General features: G+C 53.4%; 3 protein-coding genes and 1 long non-coding RNA gene across 20 annotated transcripts; all 4 read left to right on the top strand.

Moving 5' to 3' along the window:
- Nucleotides 1–112: 112 nt before the first annotated feature.
- Nucleotides 113–3,257, top strand: SLC25A34 (solute carrier family 25 member 34). Its single transcript, XM_059866768.1, has 7 exons — nt 113–807; nt 1,365–1,430; nt 1,780–1,932; nt 2,023–2,157; nt 2,241–2,461; nt 2,958–3,030; nt 3,228–3,257. The coding sequence occupies exons 1-5, from the start codon at nt 352–354 to the stop codon at nt 2,403–2,405; spliced, it is 975 nt and encodes a 324-aa protein (XP_059722751.1). The 5' UTR covers nt 113–351; the 3' UTR covers nt 2,406–2,461; nt 2,958–3,030; nt 3,228–3,257.
- On the top strand, nt 2,542–5,853 carry TMEM82 (transmembrane protein 82). The gene is made up of 6 exons (XM_059866767.1): nt 2,542–2,886; nt 2,958–3,030; nt 3,228–3,402; nt 4,145–4,553; nt 5,159–5,346; nt 5,447–5,853. The coding sequence occupies exons 1-6, from the start codon at nt 2,808–2,810 to the stop codon at nt 5,510–5,512; spliced, it is 990 nt and encodes a 329-aa protein (XP_059722750.1). The 5' UTR covers nt 2,542–2,807; the 3' UTR covers nt 5,513–5,853.
- A 799-nt stretch (nt 5,854–6,652) lies between these two features.
- On the top strand, nt 6,653–11,226 carry FBLIM1 (filamin binding LIM protein 1). Its single transcript, XM_059866503.1, has 9 exons — nt 6,653–6,843; nt 7,755–8,055; nt 8,817–9,034; nt 9,407–9,540; nt 9,632–9,743; nt 9,832–10,001; nt 10,094–10,272; nt 10,369–10,486; nt 10,811–11,226. The coding sequence occupies exons 3-9, from the start codon at nt 8,854–8,856 to the stop codon at nt 10,922–10,924; spliced, it is 1,008 nt and encodes a 335-aa protein (XP_059722486.1). The 5' UTR covers nt 6,653–6,843; nt 7,755–8,055; nt 8,817–8,853; the 3' UTR covers nt 10,925–11,226.
- A 3,682-nt stretch (nt 11,227–14,908) lies between these two features.
- On the top strand, nt 14,909–23,922 carry LOC132337709 (uncharacterized). Of its 17 annotated transcripts, none has more exons than XR_009489254.1 (4): nt 14,943–17,663; nt 18,005–19,535; nt 20,892–20,954; nt 21,944–23,922. It is a non-coding gene; the product is annotated as an uncharacterized LOC132337709 (long non-coding RNA). The 17 variants fall into 17 exon arrangements; XR_009489249.1 differs by having other exon boundaries at nt 14,944–17,663; nt 18,005–18,898; XR_009489255.1 differs by having other exon boundaries at nt 14,939–17,663; nt 18,005–22,096; nt 23,148–23,922.
- The last annotated feature ends 644 nt before the right edge of the window (nt 23,923–24,566 follow it).

Here is a 24,566-nt window from a genome sequence, read left to right as displayed (position 1 = left end):
GGGGGGGTGACTGCGTGCGCCCCCCAAAATTCCTCTCCCTCCGTTTCTATTTCAATGTTACCCGCCCTTTTTTTTTGCCTGCTTTTCCCTATTTGCGCCGGGGCAGCACCATCACGTGAGACCGGGCCCGGCTGGACGCGGCTGCTGGGGGCGCGCCGGTGTCGGGGGGGGCCGGACACGCACCCCCAGGCCCGACCTTTGCCCCACATCCCTTCCCCAAATTGGGGGCTGGATTGGGGGTAGGTGGTTTGCAGGAGGCGGCGCTCGCTCGCTCTCGCTCCCCCCGGATTTTTTTCCCTGCGGTTGTTCGGGGAGGTGGAGCCTGGGGCCACCCCCGCGGGCAGGTGCCGGATGGCGGCGGGGACCCTCGCCCCCCGCCCTCCCGACTCCCTGCAGGAATTCCAGTACCCCCCGCAAAACAGCCCCCCGGCCGGGGGGGTGCCCCCGGCCACCGACCTGGTGCTGGGGGCCACGGCCGGGTGCTTGGCCTGCTTCCTCACCAACCCGCTGGAGGTGGTGAAGACGCGGCTGCAGCTGCAGGGCGAGCTGCAGCCCCCGGGCACGTACCCCCGGCCCTACCGCGGGGTGCTGCGGGCGGCCGTGGCCGTGTGCCGGGCGGACGGGCTGCGGGGGCTGCAGAAGGGGCTGGCGGCCGGGCTGCTCTACCAGGGGCTCATGAACGGCGTCCGCTTCTACTGCTATTCCCACGCCGAGGACGCCGGCTGGACCGGGTATCCCGGCGGGACCGTGGCCGCCGGGGCCGTGGCCGGGGCGGTGGGAGCCATCGTGGGCAGCCCCGCGTACCTGGTGAGTGCTGCTCTGTCCCAAAGGCCGTGGGGTGTGGAGGGGGGTGTTTTTGGGACGCCCTCAAAAGATTCGGCATCTTGGCTGCATCCTATAAACACTGGCTTGGTGCATTCTCTCTTCCCCCGCTTCGCTTCATCCCCCCCCCACCCCACCCCAAAACGTGGGGCTGCGCTGTGCATGCTCTCCCTCTGCTTTCTTCCCCCAAATCCCCCTCAGGAAACCAGCAGAGAACTCACTCATTAGGAAATGACCCCAAAAGAAATTGCGGGGGTTCCCCCCGCCCCCCGTCCCATCCCATTTTAGAGGGTTTCCCCGGTTTTTTGGGGTTGCAGAGCTCCAGCAGTGGGAGTTTGCAGGGTCCCTTTGCCCTGGGAGAGGGGGGTAAAAGGAACAGGATTTAAAGTCTGGAGTTACCACTTGGCTACTCAGCCGTGTCCCCCACGTCTGTCGGAGGGGCTGAAACTTCCCCTCAAAATCTGCCAAGAAAATGAGGGGGCCACAGCCAGTCCCAGTGGGGCCACTGGAGGGTTTTGTCACCTGGCATTGTCCCCTCCAAGGTCAAGACCCACCTCCAAGCCCAGACACTGTCAGCCATGGCCGTGGGCCACCAGCACAACCATGAGGTGAGTGGGTACAGGGTTGGGGTGGGGGGACACAGAGGGTTTGGTGGCACCTTGTCCGTGCACGCTCTGGGCCCCAGCGGGGACCATGCTATTTTGGTCAGCAGGAATTTAAAGCTGTTGTTTGGCTGCTTGGCCCCGTAATGATGCTAAAAATAACTGCGAGAACAGAGGGGGTGTGACAGGCACGTGGGGCTGCGATACCGAATCCGGAGAATCCAGACCCCCTGAGATCTCTCCAAAGCCAGTAGTGGCTTCGTGTCACCAAGGACCAGCAGGGGTGAGATATTTTGCCAGGTGGGATGCACCATTCCCATTTTTCCCATTTCCCCCAATTTCCTCTCTTCCCCAGAGCATCTCCGGCGCTTTCAAGAGCATCTACCAGCAGCACGGGGTGGTGGGGCTGTGGCGGGGGGTGACGGGCGCCGTGCCCCGCGTGGCCGTGGGCTCGGCCGTGCAGCTCGCCACCTTCGCCTCCGCCAAGGACTGGGTCTGCGAGCGCCAGGTGAGCGGGACGTGTGCCGGATCCGGCCGCCACTGGTCCCCCGTGCTCCCTCTCATTGTTGGGAAGAGCTGATGCCGGCGCTTCCCGCAGTGGTTCAGGAAGGGCAGCTGGGCGGCGGTGCTGGCGGGGGGCATGGTGAGTGGTGTGGCTGTGGCTGTGACAATGACACCTTTTGACGTGATCAGCACGCGTCTCTACAACCAGCCGGTGGACGCTGACGGCACGGTAAGGCCATTCCGGGTACAGCACAGGGGACACACAGCTTTTCCCATCCCGCAGGGGTGCAGAGCTGGCTCCTCTCTCCCCAGGGCAAGCTCTACCGAGGTTTTTTGGATTGTATCCTGCAAATCTCCAGCAAAGAGGGGCTGCTGGGCTTGTACAAGGGCATCGGCGCTGTCTACCTCCGCCTCGGCCCCCACACCGTGCTCAGCCTCTTCTTTTGGGACAAGCTCAGGAACATGGTTCAGCACTAGCAGCCCCCGGGGCTGTAGGACAGACTCCTGCCACCACCACTGATGCTAATAAAGAGGTTTTTCTATTTTTGGTGTTGTCTTGGGGTCTTTGGGGTGGTGCAGATGGGGGGAGGGCAGGACCTGAAGTGCTGCGATGCCTCAGGGTGGAGAGGAGAATGGCAGTGCCGGCGTGGGGGAGGTTAAAGGTGCTGGTGGTCCCTGAGCCCTTCCATGTGCATCACATCCCTCTTCTCCTAATTTTCACCTCCACGGGGCAGCTGGAGCTCATCTCGTCCGGCCAGGGCTCCAGCTGTCCTGGCTTGCCCCAGTAATGATTTACTAGCCGGTGAGGCCACTCCCCACCTCCACCCCGCGGACCTTGGAGCTAGGGCCTGGCTACACTGTGGCTCCTCTCCATAGAAAATGTTTTCCCTGGGGTCCTGGCTCCCCGCGTTGCCCGAGCTGGCGTGGGGCTGGGCACTGCTGGATGCGCTCCTGCAAGGTGAGATCCCCGAGGGTGGCCTGGGGACAGCCCAGGGGACACCAGTGACCCACTGCTGCCTTTCCCCACAGGGCTGGTGGGTGCCTGTGCCGTCTCGGTGCTCTGCAGCCTCCTGAAGGTTTATCTCTACATCCAGTGTGCGAAGTAAGCGCCAGCCCTTTGTCCCCTCGGGGGAGAAAGGTTGTTTTTGGGGATCTGATTTTGGGATCTGCTGTTGCATTGTGGCTCTTTGCACCAAGGGCTGCAGGGCAGGGGCTGTAGCTTCTGCTGCACAGCACAGAGGGGGATGTCACTAAGGCTTGTTACCCCATTTTGGGTGACATCCCCCCTGCTGTCCCCAGTAACCCTGAGAGACAGGCGGAGAAGGAGGCGATGGCGGCGCAGCGGCCGCTGCTGGAGCCACTGCACGTGCTGGTGCTGACGGCTGCCCTGGCCCTGGTGGGCTCCCGCGTGGCCGCGCTGGTGGTGCTGGAGTTCTCCCTGCGCGCCGTCTCCACCATCCTCTCCCTCGGCAAGGTGAGACGGCATGGGGGAAACTGAGGCACCGTGGGCTACGGTGTGGATGGAGCTGGGAAACTGGGGGCTTGTTTAGCACCCACGGGGGATGGAGGGGCTGTGGGTGCAGGGGGCCATGGGTCCCTCTGCACCTCAACCAGGTGTCCCCAGGTGGGTGAGAGGCCGATGGCCCCTGGCTGGTCCCTGTGTGGGCACAGGCCCAGAGCAGTGCCTGTCCCCTGTGCTGCCACTGCTGGGATATCTGCAGTTCTGGGACAGTTCTGGGATCTCCATGGTGAGGATACTGAGGGGCTGGAGCATGTCCAGAGATGGAAACAGAGCTGGGGAAGGGGCTGAGGAGCTGAGAAAGGGGCTCAGCCTGGAGAAGAGGAGGCTCGGGGGGCCCTTCTGGCTCCGCACAGCTCCTGACAGGAAGGGACAGCTGGGAGAGGTCGGGCTCTGCTCCCAGGAAACAGGGACGGGAGAAGAGGGAACGGCTTCAGGCTGAGCCAGGAAAGGTTTAGACTGGATATTGGGAAAAATCCTTCATGGGAAGGGTGCTCAGGCACTGGCACAGGCTACCTAGGGTAGTGCTGGAGTCATGGTCCTGGGAAGGGTTCAACAAGTGTTTGGATGAGTCACTTGGGGACATGATTAGAGGTGAACTCGGCAGTGCTGGGGGAACAGTTGGGCTCATTATCTTGGAAGTCTTTTCCAGCATCACCGATTCCATGATTCCATGACCCACCCCTCTGCTTTGCAGGGCGCCCACAGCAGCCAGCTCTACCTGCTGTGCCAGTACTCGCTGGGCTGCGGGGTGTCCTGCGGCCTCAGCTTCCTGCTGGAGGGGGCTCCGCACCGCAGCTGGAACCTGGCGCTGGCGGCGGGGCTGGCGGGGCTGCTGGCGCTGCACGCCCGGCGCCTGGCCCGGCACGTCTGCGCCCTGTACGAGCTGCACAGCCGGCAGCGCTACTGCGGCGTCTGCATCCTGCTGCTGGCCGCGGGGCACGGCATCCCGCGCCTGCTGCGCAACGCCCTGGCCATCACCTTCGCCGTGGCCGACCTGGCAGCCGTGGAGCTCATCAACCGCGACTTCCTCTCCACGGGCGAGGCCGTGCGCTTCTGGACCCCGCTGACCATCTGCTACACCCTGCTGGTCGTCTACATGCAGGGTGGGTGGGGCTGCCCCAGCCCGGGGGGCTCTGAGGGGCGTGTGGGGTGTGTTGGGGATGCAATGGGGGTGTGTGGGATGTACTCGGGGCGTGTGGGGCCACTGGGGGCCACCTGGGGGTGTATGCAGAATATATGGGGTGTGCAGGGGGTACGTAGGGTGTCCTGAGCCTGTATTGGTGGTATATATGGTACAGGCTGGGGGTGTATAGGGGTATGTGGGGTGCCCTGAGGGTCTGTAGGGGGTATATAGTACATTCTGGGGGTGTACAGGGGTGTGTGGGGTGCCCTGAGGGTCTGTAGGGGGTATATAGTACATTCTGGGGGTGTACAGGGGTATGTGGGGTGTCCTGGGGGTCTGTAGGAAGTGTGTGTATATATATCCCGGGTGTACACAGAGGGTACTGGGGTGTACAGAGAGTACATGGGATGTGCTGGGGGTACCTGGGATGCCCTGGGACTGTGTGGGAAGTACATGGGAGGTACTGGGGGTGTATAGGGGCTACATGGGCTATACGTGAAGCCACCGCATGCTTGGTGTCCCTGTGGAGGGGCTGCGGAGGTGCCAGTGTCCCCGCGGTGGCTCCCCAATGCCGTGTCCTCGCAGAGGAGTCCCGGCAGAGCACGGGCAAGGGGGCGGCATTCCGGACCGTGGTGGTGCGGATGGGTGGCCTCTTCATCCTCCTCCTCACCGTGGGCCGATGGACCGACATCCTGCACGTCTTCGTGTCGCTGCTGGGGGAGCTCTGGTGCCTGCTCCGCTCCGGGGTGCTGCTGGAATCCTGCTGCAGGCAGGTGAGAGGGGGACACCGCCGTGCCACGCGGGGTGAGGGCGGGTGACAGCCCAGGGGCCACGCTGAGAGGCTTTTTGGCTCCTCTCTTCTGTCCCGCACAGGATTTTGCCCAGCAGCCTCGCGTGGATCGTCTGGCGGGATCCGGATCGGAGGAGACGTCCCGATGAGCCGCGGGGTGGAACCGGACTGCAGAAACTCAGGGTGGCTTCGCTGGGCGCCCCAGAATCCCCCACCACAGATCCCCCGTGGGGACTAAGGAAAAAAGGGCTCCTGGAAGGCGCCCAACCTCATCCCATGGGATGGAGGAGGTCGGGGGGAAGGCTCACATTGCCCCTGGTTTCTGGGGGGACTCAGCGAGGTTACAGCACTGCTGGGGCTTGTCCTCTGGTCCCAGTGGGACTGCTGGTTGCTGATGGATGTCCCATCGTTGCTGGCAGCTGGGCCACACTGTCAGGGGCCTCCAGGGGTTATAAATCTCAGAAAATAAAGGTGTTTTTTTCCAGCAAAATCCAGGGCAGAGCAAGCTGGGGTCCCATTGTGCTGGAAAGGCACTTGGGATGGTGGCAGTGCAGCTTTTTGAGGGAGGTGGGTAGAATTCCGCCTTGGGAAGGAAAACCGAGGCACAGAGTGGGGTGACCCTCTGGCTGGGAGGTGCCCCTGTGCCTCAGTTTCCCCCTGCCTGCAGCCCACTGTGCTGTGCCAGGGGACAACAGGCCCTGTGAAGGTGGGGTGCAGTTTGGGGAGGGGGCTTCTGGCTGCCTGGGCATGGACCTCCAATGCAGGGTGGAGGGGAGCAGGAGGGAGTCCGAGGGTGTTCAGAGCACGGGGACTCTATAGGGGTTTATGGGACATGCTGGGGCTCTAGGGGGACACATGGGTGTCCTGGGTGTGCACAGAAGAAATATGGGACATTTTGGGCATGGAGCTGAATGGGTGTAACCGGGGCTGTATTGGAGGAGAGGGGTTATCTTGGGGGTATATGGAGATATTACGGCTGTCTTGGGGTACACAGGCACCCCGGGGCTGTATGGGGGGCTTACGGGGCACCCCTTGGGGTTGGCTGCCCTGAGGGTGTGTGGGTCTCTCGGGGGGTCCATGGGAAAACCTGGGAGGAGGTAATCCCATAGCATATAGGGCACCCACGGGGCCATGGGGCACTCATGAAGGGGACACCGTGGGGAGCGTGGGGCAGTCGGGGGGTGAATGGGGCACCCTAAGGACACGTGCCCCCCTCTTCCTCCGCCCGGGGCTGTGGGGCAGGCAGGGGGGAGGAGGAAGAGAGGTGGAAGAGGAGGAGGAGGAGGGAGGAAGGGGCGGTGATGCCGGGCGGCTCTGCCTTCCCGTTGCCCCCGCCGCGCCCGCGGAGCGCACGGAGGGACCCGCACCGGCTCCCCAGGTAGGGGACAGCGACGGGGACAGGGTCACCCCCCGAGAGGCTGCAGGGCCACCTCCGGGCAGGCGACACCCCTCCCCCCCGGCAGAGAACCTCGCCCGCAAGGTACGACCCCCCCCAGGTAGGGAACAGGGGTCACCCTAAGGTAGGGACCACCCCAGGTGTGGGATTGAGACCCCCACCCCAGGAGGGGACAGGGGACACCCCAATATGGGACACGGGACCCCCACGTGATGGGAAAAGGACAGCAGTCATCCTGGGATGAGACAAGGGGACCAAGAGCAACCCCCAAGGAGAGGACTGGGGACTCTCCCAGGGAGGGAATGGGGGCTCCCAGGCAGGGGGACACGGTGGAGCCACCGCTCCATAGGGGACAGGGCACTGCCAGGTAGGGGACTGGGATCTGTGGAGCTGCACGGTGGGACACAAGGGATGCCGGGGGGCTGCAAGGCCACCCCCCAGGTGAGGGACAGGAGGACAGTGGGACCACTCGGGGTGGGGGAAGATGGGACACCAAGCGTTGTGTACCCCCACCCCATCCCTTTTTCCTTGGGTGTCCTCGGAGCGCCCACTGAGAGGTCCTGGGGCCGGGGACAGAGTTGAAGTGCAGTTCTAGAGGGCTGTGTCCCATTCCAGTTTTGGGGGTTGTGGGGATACCCCGTAACTGGCCCTTTCCCCTCAATCCCACCTGAGCTTCCACCCCAGGAGATTTCAGGGAAACCAGGGGGGTTCCTTGCCAGTGTGGCCTTGGCCACCCCAAACCAGGATGGAGCTGCATGGGGAGGGGGACCCCCATTAATGCGCCCCTCGAGCCTCAGTCACCCTGCTGGCCCCGGGCCGGGGGCTCTGGGGGTGCCGCCACGGGGCCGCCGGGATCCCGTCAGCCCCGGCACAAAGAGGAATGCGATGAGCACATGGTTCCCATTAACCCCGGAGATTTTTTTTTCTTTTTTAGGTTGTTTTTTTTCTTTCTTTTTTTTTTTTTTTTAATGATTGTTCTTTTCTTTTCCCTCCAGTTTTCCGCAGCTCTGCTGGGGAGGAGGAAAAGCGGCGGCTCCGGCGGGTGAGGAGCTGGACAAGGCCGGTAGCTCCGGTAGCCGGCGGGGAGGGAGGGAAAGAGGGAGCGAAGTGCTCGGGGTTCTTTTTCCTCTTTAATCCCTTCCCTGCTTGAGTCAGAAGCTGAAGTCACCGGCAGGAACATCTCGAAGCTTTTCACCCACCTCAGGGAGTCTGTCTGCCACTCAAAGGATGTGCTGACCCCTGTGAGTGGGATTTTGGGGGACCAGAGCTGCATGAGACCGGGAACTCATCACACAGGTATTTTTCAAGTTGCTGATTCACCTCAGGAATGAATTCTGCTTCACCCACACAGCACCTTGACTAAAGCCTCAGGGTTCCCCCCTGCAATCTATTCCATTTGGGAAGGGGAAGCTTCGCCCCAGCTGCTTTTCCCCTTGGGAAGTTGGATAAACAGCCCTTTTCCTTCCTGAGCAGGGTTTCTTGGGGTGGGCTGCATCCTGCCTGTGCTGCTGGGTGCTGCTCAGGGGATGTGTCAGTGTCAGGGACGTGGTAATTCACAGCACCGCACCTCAGTTTTTCCACCTGGAAAAATTAAAAGGGGGATATGTAGAGCTGGAATTGATTGGCAGGGAATTGGGGGTAAGGAGAGAGGGAGTGGGGATGTAGAAAGATTTCAAAAAATGGGTTGCAAAAGCAAAATCCTGTAGCAGCTCTGTTTTTTAAAAGGAAAGGTGGGTATTTCCTGCTGCCCATAGGGAGTTTAGTCCCAGGTGGGTGGGAGCAAAAAGAGGAAATACAAGGGATGCAAATGCTTATGAAAAGGTGGGATTTGGCCACAGAGGTGTGAAAATGGGAGCTATCAGCTGCTGCCTCACCAGGACTCTGTACCCTGTGTCCTCCCAGGCATGAGACCATTTATTGCTGTGACGTGGGACGGGACGCTCGTTCCTTCTCCCTTTCCGGGAGGAGGGAGGGAGTTGATGCCGAAGGGCAGCACAGCTGCAGGAGCTGCCAGTGTGCCTGCAAGTTTTACTCTCTTTCTTTCTTATTTTCCCTAGAATCAACCTGTGATCCAGCCCTTCCACGGCTTCAGCGATGTTGCCAGGGAAAGCAGAGAAAAGAATCGCTTCATCCATCTTCATCACCCTCGTGCCACCACGGAGGGACGTGGCCCCCAAGGAGAAAACCCAAGGGGAGCTGCAGCCAGGTGGTGCCAAGGTCCCTGGCACCCATGAGCCCCAGATCCTGCTGTCACCCCCCCCACTGCCCAACGGAGGTGAGGGGTGTCCATGGGCGGCTGGAGTGGTGTGGAAGGATGGTGAAGGGGCTGAGGAGGCTGTGGAGATGTTTTGCTAAAGGATGCACATGCAGAAGGGGATGTGGGGGTGTTTTATGGGAGTCTATTCCCCAAATCCCTGCACGCATCCCAGCACGGATCCGGCTCCTGGGGACGGGCTCTGTTGGCTCTCCATTGCCGGGTGCTTATCAGTGCTGTTTGTCCCTCCTGCTTCGATGGCGTTTGCTTTTGGGGCAGGTCAGTGAGCACTGCTGCAAAGCTGTTGGGGTGTTATTGTGACAGGGCGTTATTGTGATGGGGTTACTGGACATTATTGATCCCCTCAACCCCCACATCTGTCTGTTGCTGCAGAAACTCACACGGTGGCCCCTGTACCTGCATCCCCACCAGTCCTGCCCCTCTCTGATGTGCCCCAGCCCTTGTCCATGGAGCCACTGGGTCTGGCACTGCAGCAACTGGACCTTGCAGCACCCACCACCTTCCAGGTGAGGATAACAGAGTGCAGTCACCCCAGTGCCTCAGTTTCCCCACCTACAGGGTATAAGTAACATGGCTTTGGCCTTCCCCACTTGCCAGGCCCCTTCCACCTTCCCTGCTGAATTGAAGCCACCCACATTTTCCCAGGAGCAAGCAGGCAAGCGGCAGTGGCAGGATGCGAATGGGGACCCGGGGAGGGACAGCTCCAGAGGTAAGGGAGACCCAGCTGTGCATGTGCTCATCCCCACTAAGGGAAACTGAGGCACACAGCTCCCAGCCGCTCTCCCTGCTTCTTGCAGACATCTGTGCCTTCTGCCACAAAGCGCTGGGGCCCCAGGAGCCGACGGTGGAGGCGATGCAGAAGCAGTACCACCCTAACTGCTTCACCTGCCGCACGTGCCGCCGACTCCTGGCTGGGCAGCGCTACTTCCAGAGAGACGGGTGCCCCATGTGTGACACCTGCTTCCAGGTACCCATCCTTCTTTGGGGAAAACCACCACCCTCAGAACATCCCTTGGGGCGTGGGCTGGTGTCTCATGGCATGTGTTCCCTAAATTCCAGGCCACTCTGGAGAAATGTGCCAAGTGCCAGGGGCTGATCATGGAGCACATTGTCCGCGCCCTGGGCAAGGGCTACCACCCCAGCTGCTTCTCCTGCTCTGCCTGTGGCCGGGCCATCGGCACGGAGAGCTTCGCCATGGACGAGCAGGGTGACGTGTACTGTGTGCCCGACTACTACAGGTTGGCCATGGGGGAGGGTATCCCACACTGGGAGCTGGGTTTGGCTCATCCCCGTCACCCCGCAGGGCTCACGCCACCCCTGTTGGCTCCCATCAGGAAATACGCCGTGGTGTGCAGTGCCTGCGAGCGCCCCATTGTCCCCCATGAAGACGAGGACACCTACAAGATCGAGTGCCTGGGACGCAGCTTCCACGAGAGCTGCTACCGCTGTGAGGTACAGCCCTAGGGGATGGGGGGCCCCCAAAGCCAAGGGGGTGGCACTGAACCTTAGCTGAGCATAGACACAGGGATGGCAGCACCCACAGCTGGTTTTTAGCCCCCAGTTTATCTTACAGGTAATGGGGAGGGGGAAAAGAAATAAATTGGGTGGTGGTGATGATGAAGATGTGTTTGGAGAACTTCAGAACTTCATTTTTGCATACTTTTGATATAGTTTGTCACTTTTTAAGAGTGCCCCAGTGGATTTCGTGGGGAAAATAGGATGTAACGCACACAGGGACCCCTAAAAGGCGGCTTTCTTTTCCCCTCTTGCCCCCAGAGCTGCAGGATGCCCCTGTCGCCAGAGCTGACAGAGAACGGGTGCTACCCCCTGGACAACCACCTCCTCTGCAAGTCCTGCCACATCCACTGGCGCAACGAGTCATCCTGCTGAGACCCTGCAGCTCATCAACCCCTTCTAGTGCCAGGCACCAAAAAGGGGGTGCCCCCAGTGGGAGGTGCCCCATGGCTGATCCTGGGTGCCTGCTGCACACCCAGATTACTGCAGAACTGGGTTTCCATCACCAAAATGTCCCCAGGACCCTGACCTGGTGGGTTGGCAGGGTGGAGATTTGTGGATATGTCCCAGCACAGCTCTGCGCTCATGATGAATATAAAATGCCCTGACAGAGCAGCAGTGAGGAATGGAGTTTTTATTCCTTATTTCTTTTTTTAAATTCCTTTTTCCAAAGGCCAGTTTGGTTTTCTTGGGTGGTGTTTCTTTCTTCTCAAGCTTCCTTGAGGTTTCACTGAAATGTTTCTCTCTGTGGAGAGCAGGCACTGATTTAGTTACTCGCAGTTAAATAAAACCCCAAATTTAAAAACTCTCATTCCTTTCATCCACCCTGCATTCCAAACCTATCAAATCCGAGTTTAAAAATAAGGAAAAAAAGCTTGTTTTGGATTTTCTAGGTGTGGCAAGAGTTGGTCCATAACTCAGGTCCATAAAAGTTGATTTTAGGGTGTAGCGATGTGGCAGATGCTGCTGTCACCTGGGGGAGAGCCGAGTGTTGCTCTTTGGGGTGGATATGGGATCTGGCGATGTTTCGAGGGGTTGATAAGGGGGGTTTTGGTGTGGTTTGGGGTTTTTTTGCTGACTATCTATCCCGGAGCCGGCAGAGGGCAGTCGGAGCACAGATTCCTCCATCAGGCAGCAAAACTCCAGCTAAAAGCATCCCGCAGGGCCGGGACGCAGGGAAAGAAGGACAGCCCCCTTTCTGCTTATTATCCAAGATTATATCACTCTCCCAGTGGAAGCTTTTCGATCTCCCCTCAGACCAGGCCTCAAACCAGCAGAAATTAGACCATTTCTCTGCATGCCCAACATCTGCACAACCGATGTTGCCGGTGTTTAGTGGTTTTGTTTGAGAGGGCGTTGCAAACCAGGCGGAGAAACTTTTTAACTTTCTTTTTAACCGAAAGTGTTTAAAAAGCCACAAATCAAGAGCAGAAAATAGCAAGAGCATGTGAGATGTTTAATGCTTTCCTGATGGAAAATGGGAGCTGTAAACAAAGAAAGCAACCACCAGACCAGCAGCTCCTGGATCACATATAACATCTCTGGTGCGTGCTGTGTTTATGAGTGAAGGGGTTAATGATGGTTAATTAATCACATCGATAACTATTTCCTGATGACTCTTCCCTGTCTACAAGGCTGATTACTCAGTATTTGTTAATGAGCATCTCCGGGCCATCAATCAGGTCACAACTTGCTTTAAAGGTATTTATAAATAAGTTGTGGTTTGTCCTGGTCACGTAAGTTGGTGGCTTTGGGTCCGGTTGGGTGGGAACTCCTTGTCCCATGCCAAGGAATTCCTGTGCTCCAAGTCAGCTCTCACTTTCCAAAGCTTCTTGCACTGTGAGGAAAATCTGGCATCAAAATGATGCTAAAAAAGTAAAAGGATGTGGCCGTGGCCAAAGGGAGCAGGAAAAAGAAGGACCAGAGGGCAAAGAGCTGCTTGTTTTTTGTAATACGGATATTTTTCCACTCAAGGTTTTTGGGGAGGATGGAAGTGCAATGCTGAGTGGTGTTTTGGATGTGTTATTGCAAGTTGCACTACCCTTCCAAAGAGGAATGGTGGGAAGGAGTTGGGTATTTCCCCCTTGAAGCCTTTCCAGGATGGGCTGTTGGCACTGGGACTGCAGAATTTTTGGCTGGAGACAGGCAGGGAAATGCTTTTATTTACAGGCAGCCTTGGAGAAGGTCCTGGAAAGCAAGGAGAAAGGAAAGGCACCACTGGAGAGTTTGGCAGCATGGTGAAGGGATGTGGCATGGTCAGATTTGACGTGATATTTCAGGAGTGGAGGGTGGCAAGGGACAGGGATACATGGACACAGGTAAGAGGACAAAAAGGCTGATTTAAGGCATCTTCTTCCCAGATAAAGGGAGAAGCACTATGAGCTGAGGCATGGGGAGCATTGTGCCTGGAAAGCACAGCCCCGTGTTTTCCCTTGGGAGGAGCTAGAGGAATTCTGAGCCGCATGCAGGAGATCCTGCAGGAGCTGGATCCTGTCCCGCTGCCGAGCAAACCCAGATTGGCTGCAGTGGCTCAGCCTGTCCTTGGGCTCCTCACCCTGTCACAAGCACTTTTGCAAGCACCCAGGTCTGCAGAAATAACCAACCACACATCCTGCCTTGAACAATAACATTTTGGGGGGCTGGGCCCACCTTGGGCCACCCAGGTGTAAACCCCACTCCAAGTCCCTCCTCTTGTCCCTGTGGCAGTGGCAAAGGGCAGAGAGGATGGCAGCGCTCCGGATGGCTCCAGCCCTTCCCTTGGCTGCTGCAATCAGCTCCTGCAATCCCTCTTGGCAGGCTGAGGAGAGCGGGAAGGACCTGGCTGCCTTCCAAGGAGCAGCAAATGCAAATATTTCCTCACTTCAGGCTGGGTGCAGCCCGTGGATAAAATTTCCTTGGGCTTTCCCAGCGAAGGCATCTGATCTCTCCCTCTGCTGCAAGGCCAACTTGCTCCCAGGAATACAACCGTGTGTCCCATAAAAAAGCCTAAAGGTTATCTTTTTACAACTCAAAGAACTGCTTGTTTTTTAAAAAGAGGTTTTAAGTTGAAGGAGGAGCTGCCAGGCACAGCTTGTAGTGGTTTTGAATCAGTGGTTTAAGTGTTGCTTCATGGAAAAAAAATCAACCTTTTTGCAGGTTTCTTTGGAAAATGGAAGATTTGTAGTGTGGTGCAAGGAAAGCGGGATGATAAAGGGGCTGGAAAAGGTGCTGGGAGCAAGGCTGGGTGCTGGCAATGGTTTTTCTCAAATAAGATAGGAAGAGCTGCAGGAAAACTGGGGTGTTTTTTGCTTTCGATCCCAGGTTAATGGCAGTCACATCCCAGCCAGCTCCCAGCAGCGTTGTTCTTCCCTACAGAGCATTCAGACCTATTTTCTACACATTCCTTTGACACAGCCTAAAAAAAATTATATTTCTTAAATGAAAAGTGGTCTGATCCTGCTGATTCTGGGAGAGGCAAAAACCAGCAGGGATTATACAAGGAACAGCCCAAAGTGTGGATTTCTCCAGGTCATGCAACACAGGTGAGACATATATTTAAAAAAAAAAAAAAAAAAAAAAAAGCTGTATGCTAAAATTCTCATTTGTCCCAAATTTTCCTGGCAAAACTGAACCACCCACTGCCACAGCGTAGTTTGAAAACACATTGATTTTGATAGCATGAGGGGAAAGGGATGAGGTGAGTGCGCAGGCGCGTTACCAGGCTGCGAGTGCTATACTGGCTTCTTTATAAAATAAAGGATTAAAAGCCCAACCCACCTTATTTCTGTGAACAGACACACAGCACACACCTGTGAGCAGGGTTTTGCTATTTCATATCCCAGATTTCCTTAATTGCATCAGTGATTACAGCATCCTGCAGCCCTATTTCCTGAAAATGACCAATTTTCACCCAGATTTGGCTTTGAGTGGTTTAAGTTATTTTTTTATTTTGATGAAATGTCCAGTAAAGCAGTGTGAGTGAGGTGTTTTATTGAAATAAAAACATGGATATTTTTCGAAGAGGTTATCCCCTTTGTCAAGATGGATTATTGATGTCAGGGATTTATCACTCGGGGAAAAAAGTGGAGAAGGAAGGGGAATAAATATGTATATAATAATATATGCCTTAGTTCTCCGTGCTGCCAAACTTTTCCTCACAGCCAAACTGGGGAATACGCTTTAATCTCATTTATTGGATTGCTTCATCTGAGTATGTTGGTTTTTTACTTCATTGTTTGTTTGTTTTTTTGCTGAAGCGATGGGGCTCTAGGCGGGGAGTAAAGCACGAAGTGTTTCGTGAGGAAAAAGAGAAACCCCTGAAGGAAAAAAAAAGATAAAATGAGGAGGGAAAGGAGGGTTTGCGGCGACAAAAGGCGGCGCCGGCCGTGGCTGCCCCTCACGGCCCCTCAGGCGCTGCCCCCCCCCCCGCGCTCCCTTCACAAAATGGCCGCCCGGCGGGGCCGCGGGAGCGGCTCTGAGGCGACAAAATGGCGGCGGGCGGAGAACGGGGGGAAGGACGGGCGAGGAGCGGTGTGGGCACAGCGGAGGGCTCTGATCCTGTGGGAATCCCCTTCGGGCAGGCGGCGAAAGCGCTGCGGGTGAAACCTGACCTTCTTCTTATCCCCCCCTCCCTCCTGCCCTTTTCTTCTCGCCGCCTTTACGAAAGGATGTGAGAATAGCCATAAATGCGCATTTTTATTCGGCCATGGCGGAGCCCCCAGTTTCTCCCTTCACCTCATCTCCCCCCCCGCTCCCCAGTTATACCCCTAAAATGTTATTTTTTTTTCCCCTCACAGCTGAGGGTTTTTGGCCCTGTATTGCGCTTTCCACATGCCCCCCACCCCTCCCTTCATCATCACCACACACACACTCCCAAGGTTCGTAGTTTTATGCCTAATTCTTCGCTTTTCCACCGCTTTTCTCCTTCGCAGGGGTTGAAGCCGCCATCTCCCGGTCTCCTCACGGCATGGAAAATCCCCAAAAGTGCTTAAGGAAAAAAAAAAAAACAACACAAGAAAAAAAAAGTCCCAAACGCACGAGGATTGATTTATCATCGGAGCCGGAGTGGTATGGGAAGAAGCCATCGCTGCTCGCCTGCTCCCCAGGACAGCTCGCCCGCCATTTGCTTAATTAAAATCATATATTGGTGTGATCAGACGTGATAATACCATTAAAAAAACCCAAATCCCGTAACATCCACACGCTCGTTGTTGGAGGCTGTAGCCAAGGTACTATGCTTTTTTTTTGGTTTGGTTTTTTTTTTTGTTGTTGTTGTTTTGCTATTTTTTTGTTTTAAATATTCTTTTAATGTTGCCTTACCCTTTTTTCCTGCATCAGAGTGTTGTTACAGGCTATAACATTGCCCCTTAATTCTTAAAAGCTACGTACCTGAAAATACTAATTTTTTTTTCCCATAGAATTGCAGATTTAGGCCCATGCAGATGCTCTTTTATTTCTACGGATACAGAAATACTTGTATATATTTATTAAATATAAATATATAAATACTGCTATATATTTCATATTTTTATATATATGACCTTTTCTCAGGGAGTACTTAAAATATAAAATAAGCCCACGCACCTAAAAACTATAATTTAATTATTTATAATCACTATAACTTTGGCCCAATATATCTTTGATTTTATATATATATGTATATATATATATATTACCTTTGTTTTCCTCCATTGGTTTCCTACTACCATGTGTCCTAAAAGCAGGAGAAAAAATGCCATCAAAAATAAAAAGAAGAAAAAGTAACAAAAACCAACCCATCTCTTTTTTTACAGTCCATGATGGAAGTTTGTGCCTGAATGTTTTATTTGTTCCACAGAGATGTAGATTTTCCTTGGGAGATTTGGGAAGGATTATTTTTTAATGAAAAAGAGGAAAAAAATACACCCAGGAAAAAAACCCCACCAAAACAAACAATGAAAAAGAAACAAAAAGGAAAAAAGCACAGCAGAACCAAACCGCAGTAAGTGAAGCTGCAAATGCAACCCAATAGTCCGGATCAGACAATTCCCAGCACAAAAAAAGGATAAATGGAACTGCAATGGCCGGCTTTGCTGTAGATCCAGGAGGAGGGATCAGCTCCTTTATCCCACCATCTCGCGCTACAAACACCACCATTTTTTTTCCTCTCTCTTTTTTTTTTTTTTTTTCTTTATTAATACGCTTTTGTTGGGGCGTTTTGTTTCGAGCCGAGGCGGCTGCACCACCCCCTGAGCCGGGACTGCCGCAGCCGCTCGAGGGCTTCACTTTTACAGAGATCTCTTATTTTTCCCCGGCCTTGTGCAGTCCTCTCCCTTTTATTACACGGGTTTGGGTTTTTTTTCCCCTCTCCCCTCTGCGGGTATAAAGGTTTCTCTCCTCTCTCCAGCTTGGCTGCTTGTTCCAGAAGTTTCCACGGGGGCGGGGAGCCCCCACTGCGGCGCCTTTGCCGCAGCGCCGGGCAGGAGGAGGAGGAGGATGCGGAGGATGCGCCACCTCTCCCTGGCTGGGAGCCTCATTCCAAGCCGCTCCCCCTTGCTCCGTTCCCCAGCCTTGAAAACAGCGCTGGGAGGTGTTTGCGTCTTGGAGGGGTTTGGGGATTTTTTTTTTTTTTGTGGGTTTGGTTTTTTTTTTTCTTTTTTCCCCTCTAAATAAATGGAAAGCAGAGCTGTCACTGATGGAGATGGATGAGGCAGGGTTGGCAGCGCCGCAGCTCTGCTCCGGCGTGGCCATGGCACCGATGGCTTAAGTGACCTTTCCCAGGCGGTGGGAGAGGGAATTCCCCCTCCACCCCAGCATGCTCCTGCTCGGAATTAATTTTAAATAGCAGGAGTATTATTTTTTTATTTTCCTTCCCCCCTCCCATTTCTCCTTCGCTGTTTTGTTTTTGTTGGTTGGTTTTGTTTTTTTTTCCCGAAGCTTCCTCATGATCTTTTATTTTTTTTTCCTCTGTGTGTTTTGAATTGCATTTTAAAATTGCCCAGCTGGAGACAAGGCTTGATTAGAGCTGGAACAATAGCTCCCTTTTATTAATAACGGGAAGGATTTACAATCGTACAGCACCTTCCTTGGAAAGCTTTCCAAACCATTTGCAAACACTCACAAATTTCAGATTGTGCAGCCCTTGGCTGTGAGGTGGGTAAGTATTTAATGGTGCCACCACCCAAAATCACTTTGGTGGCAAACCTCAATTTCTGAGTGCTTAAAAAGATGACAAATTTGGTTGGCTTTTTTTTTTTTTTTTTTTTTTTTTGGTGGGGGTGGTGGGTGGGGTGGGGTGGGGTGTGGGGCTGGCTAAAAGCTGTTATAACCTAAATCCATACATGCAGAATATTTGCTGCGTCCTGGGAACTGGGCTGTTCTCCCTCCAGCCACGCAGCTTTCCAAAGCCGAGCTGTGGATTTGCTCTATGTCAGTAAACATCTGCTGATGGATTTTTTTTAATTTTTTTTTTTTTTTTAATCCATTCCATTTTTGCAGTCCCTAAGTGACCTCCTGCAGCGCTGCCTCCACTGCAGTTCCAGCACAGCCTTGCACTGGAGCACTAATGTGTGTCCCTGCGGGCCAGAGTGACCTTGCAGGGGGGACTGGGCCCACCGAGCTATTCAGGTGCTCTGCTTTGATCCCAAATCCCTGCACCCCGTTTGTTTCCAGCACCCAGGGAGATGCTGCAGTTACGGGTTAAAGCTGTTTCATGCCTTATTTTTTTCCTCTGGTTTGTTTGTTTGTTTATTTTTCTAAGGGAAACAATGTATTGTTTATGAAACCCTTCTCCACAGCAGATCCCTGCAAACCATGCAGGGATCCAGGAGTCACCCAGGCAGTGGGATCTGGCCTTGCCAGAAACGTGAGGGACAAGGCTCCAGCCATGTCTGCATGTGTCACACATGGGCCACAGAAACCCACAGTGTTCCTGTGGTTACTTCTCTCTGCAGAGCATGAGTGGGTCCCAGGGCTTCCCCTTCCCACTGCTTGCTGGTTCACAAAGGCTGATGCTTCTGGAAAAAGCTCTGCCTTGTGGCCTTTAAAATAAATAAATAAAGTGGTGCTGCTGTGGATTAGTCATCCTTATTTTTGAAGGAAGCTGTTTGCCAGCGCTGTCCGAATCACGCATATGCGTGTGAGATGGGAACTCCAGAAGGCTGGTAGTGTGCTCTGCTCGCTGCTCCTTGGAGCTCAGCCACCCGGCCTTCGTTGAGCTGCTCCTGGCAGGTGGAAAAACTGACAGTCCAGCTTTCCAGACCTTTCCCTCCCTTTTTTTTCAGTGCTGGAATCTGCATTGGCAGGTGTGCAAATGTGGAGAGTGTAACAGCAGCAAGTGAGGATGGATGAGCTGTTTTCTGGGGTCACATCCAACTCCAGAGAAGAAACCCGGTGATTTATAATTTTTTTCTTGTCTCTGGTAGATATTATTCTGAGCTCCACTGTATCTTGTGAGAAGACTGAGTTTGACCCTTTTGGCTACTAAAAATGGTTCTGTTTTTAAACCTTGGTGCTTTTTCCCTTCCCTGTGGTCATGCAGAAGAGCAAGCAATGCAATTAAACAGTACAGCAAAGGGCAGCTCCCTCCCCCTTTCCCTTTCAAAAAATCCAGAGTTGTGTGTCTTGAACTGCTGCATAGGCAGAATACATACAAAGCCCTTGTCAGCATTGTGCTGATGTGTGGCACGTTAAAAAAAATACACACAAAAGGGGTGGGGAAAGTGGGTGCCTCCAGGGAGCAAAACTGTGGGGCCCCTTTCCCTCCAAGCCCACAGACATACATGGGATAGTCTATTCCTCCTAATTTCGCTCAGGCAAAGGCAGTGGAGGTCGGAGGGAATATTGAACATCTTAAATGGCATTGATGAAGATCAGGGTCCCCTTGAATTACATTTTTTTTTTCCTCTGTGAACTTGCTCCTGTGAGATGCAGCTGGTTTATTACTCCATTCCTCAGAGTCCTGCTCACTCCCCAGGAAGAAGGGAAACGCTTCCTTGCTGGGTGTCCTTTCTTTTGTTGTGTTGCAAAGGTAATAACCAGAGACCTGGTGCTGGTCTCTGCCAGGTCACACATGGCTTGGAAGCGCAGCTTCCCGCAGTCATTAGTGCACAGGGAGTGCTGGGGGTCGTTAGCCACTCTTAATGAGGATATCACATCGGTATTCCATGCATGCCGCTGGCTGACCCGGCCCTGGAGAAGCCCCTTAGGAGAAATTATTTCACTGACTGGTTGCTGCAGGGATTTCTAGCACAGCTACGGCTCTATCCTTGGTTTTGGCCAAAATTAAGTGCAGGGTGGGGATGAGGTGGCCAGGCCAGATTTCGTACTCTGCTCCCCGTGGTAGGTGTGTGAACAGTGTGCCTAAAGCCTTGTATGGAACAAGGCAGTGTGGACAGGGATTTGGATTTTATTCCCTCATTAGGGCTGTGTTGGTTTGGAGATACACCTTGTACTCTTCATAGGCCTTTGCTGGCAGGGAGGTTGAGAGGAGCAAGAAGCTGCCTGCTGGGATGATTCCACATTTTTCAGGCTGGCACACCCTGTGGGACTCTAAATTACTTTCCTTTGGCAGTTTAGGATAAACGACTGAGAATTGCCTTGTGAGCACTGAACTTTTACCACCCTGAAGAGTTGCTCGAGCTACCTCCATGATATTTCCAAGCTAAACAAAACCTGAATTTCCAGTGCCAAGAAGCGATACAAACCTCCACTCCTCTGTTCAGGAGAAAACCACAGACTTTCAAGCTTCGCTCTTAGCCCAAGGAGTTAAAAAGCTGCACTGTGAGATCTGCAGAGGTGAAAATAAAAGCCAAAGGCAGATGAGAAACTTCTCCCATGCCGTGTTGGAGGAGAGGCTTTAGAGTGCAGCAGGTGTTGATGCACAAATATTTCTCTTTGTGCTTTCTCTGGAGTGAAGGAGTGGTAACTCCACAGCCATGGGGTCACTCCTCTTCATTTAAACACCCTCATGTTGCTGTGGTATCAAAATGGTGTTTGATGAAACCAAAGCTCAGATGGTGGTGGCTCTGAGTTTATTTTGTGCTGGCTGTGCTGCTCAATCCAATGTGGAATGTGGGAAGAGCAGCCTGTAGCTTGCAGGTTTGGACTGTGGGGCTTGTGCTAAAGCCTTGTCCTGTAACATTTCCAGTGTAATTTCTGAGGCTTTTTTTTCTTCTGGGCATTGCACACAGGTAAAAATCACATCTGGATGTAGAGTTAATACAACAATTTGGTGTTAAAAATGGCAAAGTATAGGATTCGGTGATCTAACCAGTCCTAGGGGGTTTATATCCTTTGCAGTTGTCCTGTTTGGCTATCAAATCACATAGAGCTCTTTTTTATGGTTTTTTTCTTTGGTTTTCCCTTAAAATGTGATCTTTTGCAGCCTGGATGGCCATAGTCCTCTCTAGTGATGAAAGCCCTTGTGTTTGAGGAGAACTCTAGTGAGGTGAGCAGACACAGCCCTCAGGCACGTGGTTGCACAGGAGTTTGGGGGCAAGGGGAAGCAGGGCAGAAGCTGGCATTGTAATATTCCTGGGATTCCTGGGATATTCCTGTGATTTTTTTTTTTTCCCAACAACAGGCTAAAAAAAGGGTGTTTTTTCTAATATATCTACCACACCATAAGCAAGAGTCAACTCTTTTGCAGTCCTGTAGGTTTTGATCATGCGGCTTAGCCATCACACTGGGTTCTGCTGCTGAAGAAACCTCTGGTTCTTTGTAGAGGGAATTTTAAAAAGAGAAATGTGCTTTTATATAGAGATAAAAGAGGGTTCAATGTCAACTGAAGTCCAGGGGCCCCTGTATACTGGGCTGTGGGATGTGGTTGGGTTCTAAGCCACTGGCTAAAATGGTGACATTATGTGGCAGCTCCCGTCCCTGGCACCGTGGATAAAAACACCGCAGGGAAGAGCATCAGAAAATAAATTACTAAACGTTGCATTTCAAAAACGTGAAGGGAGTTTTCTACACAGAGTCATCAGGAAGATTTGGAGCACTAACCCTCAAAAAGAACCAAAATCAAGAGCTTTATTAATATAAATCCTGTGCTTTGTGTTGTTAAGGCTCCAGAACCCGGCTCTGTGCTCCAAGAGTTTTCAGCCCCTAAGCCCATAGCCTCTGTCTTGGCAACAAATGGGCCTAAAAATCAAATAGCACCAATTCTTTCTTGGAGAAAATGAGCATAAAGCAGAATGGGTAAACTATAAAATTAGGCCAATAATTCAGGCTGGCTTAAAAAGGAGATAAAAGCCTAGCTGGGAATTTGATATTCAGCTGTCATAGTGTTCTTTTAATAAATACTATCAATGAGCAAGGAAGACATGTAAATACATTTTATCCTGGCAAGATGGTGGCTGGAGCTGGCTGGCTCAAACAAAGGAACACTCTGAGTGTTTTTTGGGGCTCTTTGCTGAGAAACCTCCTGTTTTTTTACAGAAAGCAAAGGAACTGGCTGTGCACTGGTGGTGGGGAGAGCCCTTGTGTTCCTGCTCAGATCCCTGTGAATCCTGGCCGATGTAGCCAGCGAGAGGTGTAGTGTCCCTGTTTCCCATCACGCCACACAGAGATGTTGCTGAGCCAGACCTGAGGGTAGGCAGTTACAGTCCGAGCCAACAGAGTCCTGGTTGCTGTCCTTGTTCAGTATCTAATCTTTACTTTTTGAAATGTTTGGTGAGCAGTCTCAGCGATGCATGGCAGCTCTGCCGCTCGGGAAAGGCGCTGTGTTCAAAATGGAAAAACCTGCCTTTTGAAGCATTGTGTCTGCCCACTTCTATTTATTGTTTTTTCCTCCTCAAAGAGTGGCTGTTGTGTGGACCCGAAGGATGTTTTCCGCTTCTCCTGACTTTTTTTTTTCCTTCAAACTGGAGAGCTGCTAACTTTATTAGCTCCTTATATGGCAGCCCCATTTTCTCACGCTTTTAATGGCCCTCTTTTGATCTGTCCTGTTCTTGCCTTGCTTTTCCTGGCATGAACGTGGTGTTCAAGCTGAGATGGGTTTATAACCTGCTCCCTCACTAATAAATGGCCTGGCACTTTAATCCTCTCCAAGCACTGATAAGAAACATCCAAATGTTTTAACTGTGGGGCTGGCAGAGTTGTCCAGAGATAGCCGGGCTCTCAGCTACACCCTCCCAGGAGTAATTTAAATTGTTCCTTGCAGTGTGTATCCCAAAGGCCGAGGGCCAGGGAGAGCAGCTCAACTCTCCTTGTCCTCAGCTGTTTGGCCCCTGGGAAGGGCAGCACACAGGGCAATGCAGCCATGTCTCCCCCCTGGGTGCTCCTCATGCTGTTGCTCATGGCAGGACACTGGGCTGACACACATGTCTGTCTGTTCCGCAGAGACAAAGATGGTGTTGGTCTTTTGTCACAGCCCCTCTGGCCTGCTGAGGGGAGGGTTATAGCTCTCCAGCTTGGGTCTGTGTTCTTTAAAATCTTTGACTGAGCTGGGGGGATCTGGTTACAGCAGCATCGCTGGTGTGGTTGCAACTAGGAAGAGCTTCCCTGCAAAGCATTTGAAGAGTGTCACCATGGTCCAGAGCTTTGTTTTGCATCACCAGCCGAGCTTTGTGCTGCTCTTCCAGCTGGCTGTTGTGTAAATGGAGCCCTCCTGGCACTTGTCTCAACCCTCTCCTGTCAACAGAGTCGATGGCTTTGTTTGTGACAGCTCCCAGCCCCTGCATGTCCCGTGAGATGGCCGAGTGACAGCAGTAACTCCATGTGAGATTCTCTGGAAGGACCTGGGATCTGGAGTGGTTTCCTCGTGTCCCTTGGAGATGCCACCCCAGCAGGGAGAAAGAACAGTTGGGATTGCAGTTCCAGCAAGTGCACTCCATCAGAGAGGGAGAATTTGTCATGGAAAAGCTGTTTGATTTTTGGGCAGTTTTGGTTTGGGCTTTTCATCTCCGAAATGAAGACCCCCTTAAAGGCAGAGATATGTACAGACTGCTCCTTGGGCTTCCCTTCAGGTAAAAAAATGGAAAGCTGAGCCCAGTTCCACACTGGAAACGCCGGTGGAGCGTGTTGGCAGCGCATTTTCTTGTGTGCACGTGGCTCCATCACACGTTTTGAATAATAGATGGTTTGCGTGCAAGGAATTGTTGGGGTTTTAAATTAATCAGTAGATCCCAGTTTGGCAGAGCCCATCATCACTGGGGAAACTGAGGCATTGGGCTGCCAAAGGATGGGCTTGCAGCCACTGGAGTTGGGGATAAGGCTCGGGGCCACCACAGCTCGAGTCCATGTGCGTCAGAGATGTGATTAAATCAGGAGATTTGCATGTTTGTTAAGCCACTACAGCTCGGTGACTTTGACCAGTAGCAAGGTGGACTTGTTGCCGGAAGGTTACGGTGTCTGGCCGGACTGGGTGGCAAAAGGCAGCTGTGACAAATAAAACATGGGGTTGATCAATACCAAAACGTCATCAGCAGACTTTGGCCATGGAAAATACTGAAATACAGGTTTGCTCTGTGGTGAAAGCAGCGAAGGCTTTAAACACCAACACTCCTGGCTGTGGGTGTGTTTTCTCCTGACCTCAAGCTGCTCAGGGTCTCACAATGGGATCTAATTTTCATTTTGGGTCATAGAAATAGGTGTCTTATCAGTGCAGTGGCATATTTTGGTGGAAAAGAAGATCTTGTGGGTTAAAATATTTCTAGTTGTATGTTGCAGAAGCTGGGGTGTGACATGTCAGGCAACTAGAGACAGGTGATATTGGCAATGGGCAATTTCTTCACCCTGTGTTAATTAAGGAGCTGTGCCAGTCCCCGTGGGGGAGCGGGAGGTGAATCCTTCCCACAGTGGGAGTTTCTCCTGTGTGGTTTCCAGGGCAGGCTGGTCTCTCTTCTGTTGGAGGAAATACAACTCAGGACACCCTGCTTCGGTGGAGGGAGTGTCTTAGGGTGACACGTTGTCCCTGTGTCAGTGGAGGGGAGCATGTGGAGCAGCCAAGGGGGTTTGGGTATCCCCCTGCAGCCCCACTGGCAGTTCCTGCTGCTCTGGCCTTTGAGCCATTAGGCACCAGAGCCAAGGCAGCATGGGGCCCTCCTGCCATCACCTCCAT

This window comes from Haemorhous mexicanus, chromosome 23 (genome assembly GCF_027477595.1).
Source record: "Haemorhous mexicanus isolate bHaeMex1 chromosome 23, bHaeMex1.pri, whole genome shotgun sequence".
NCBI lineage: Eukaryota > Metazoa > Chordata > Aves > Passeriformes > Fringillidae > Haemorhous > Haemorhous mexicanus.
This window is presented reverse-complemented; position numbering and strand designations above follow the sequence as displayed.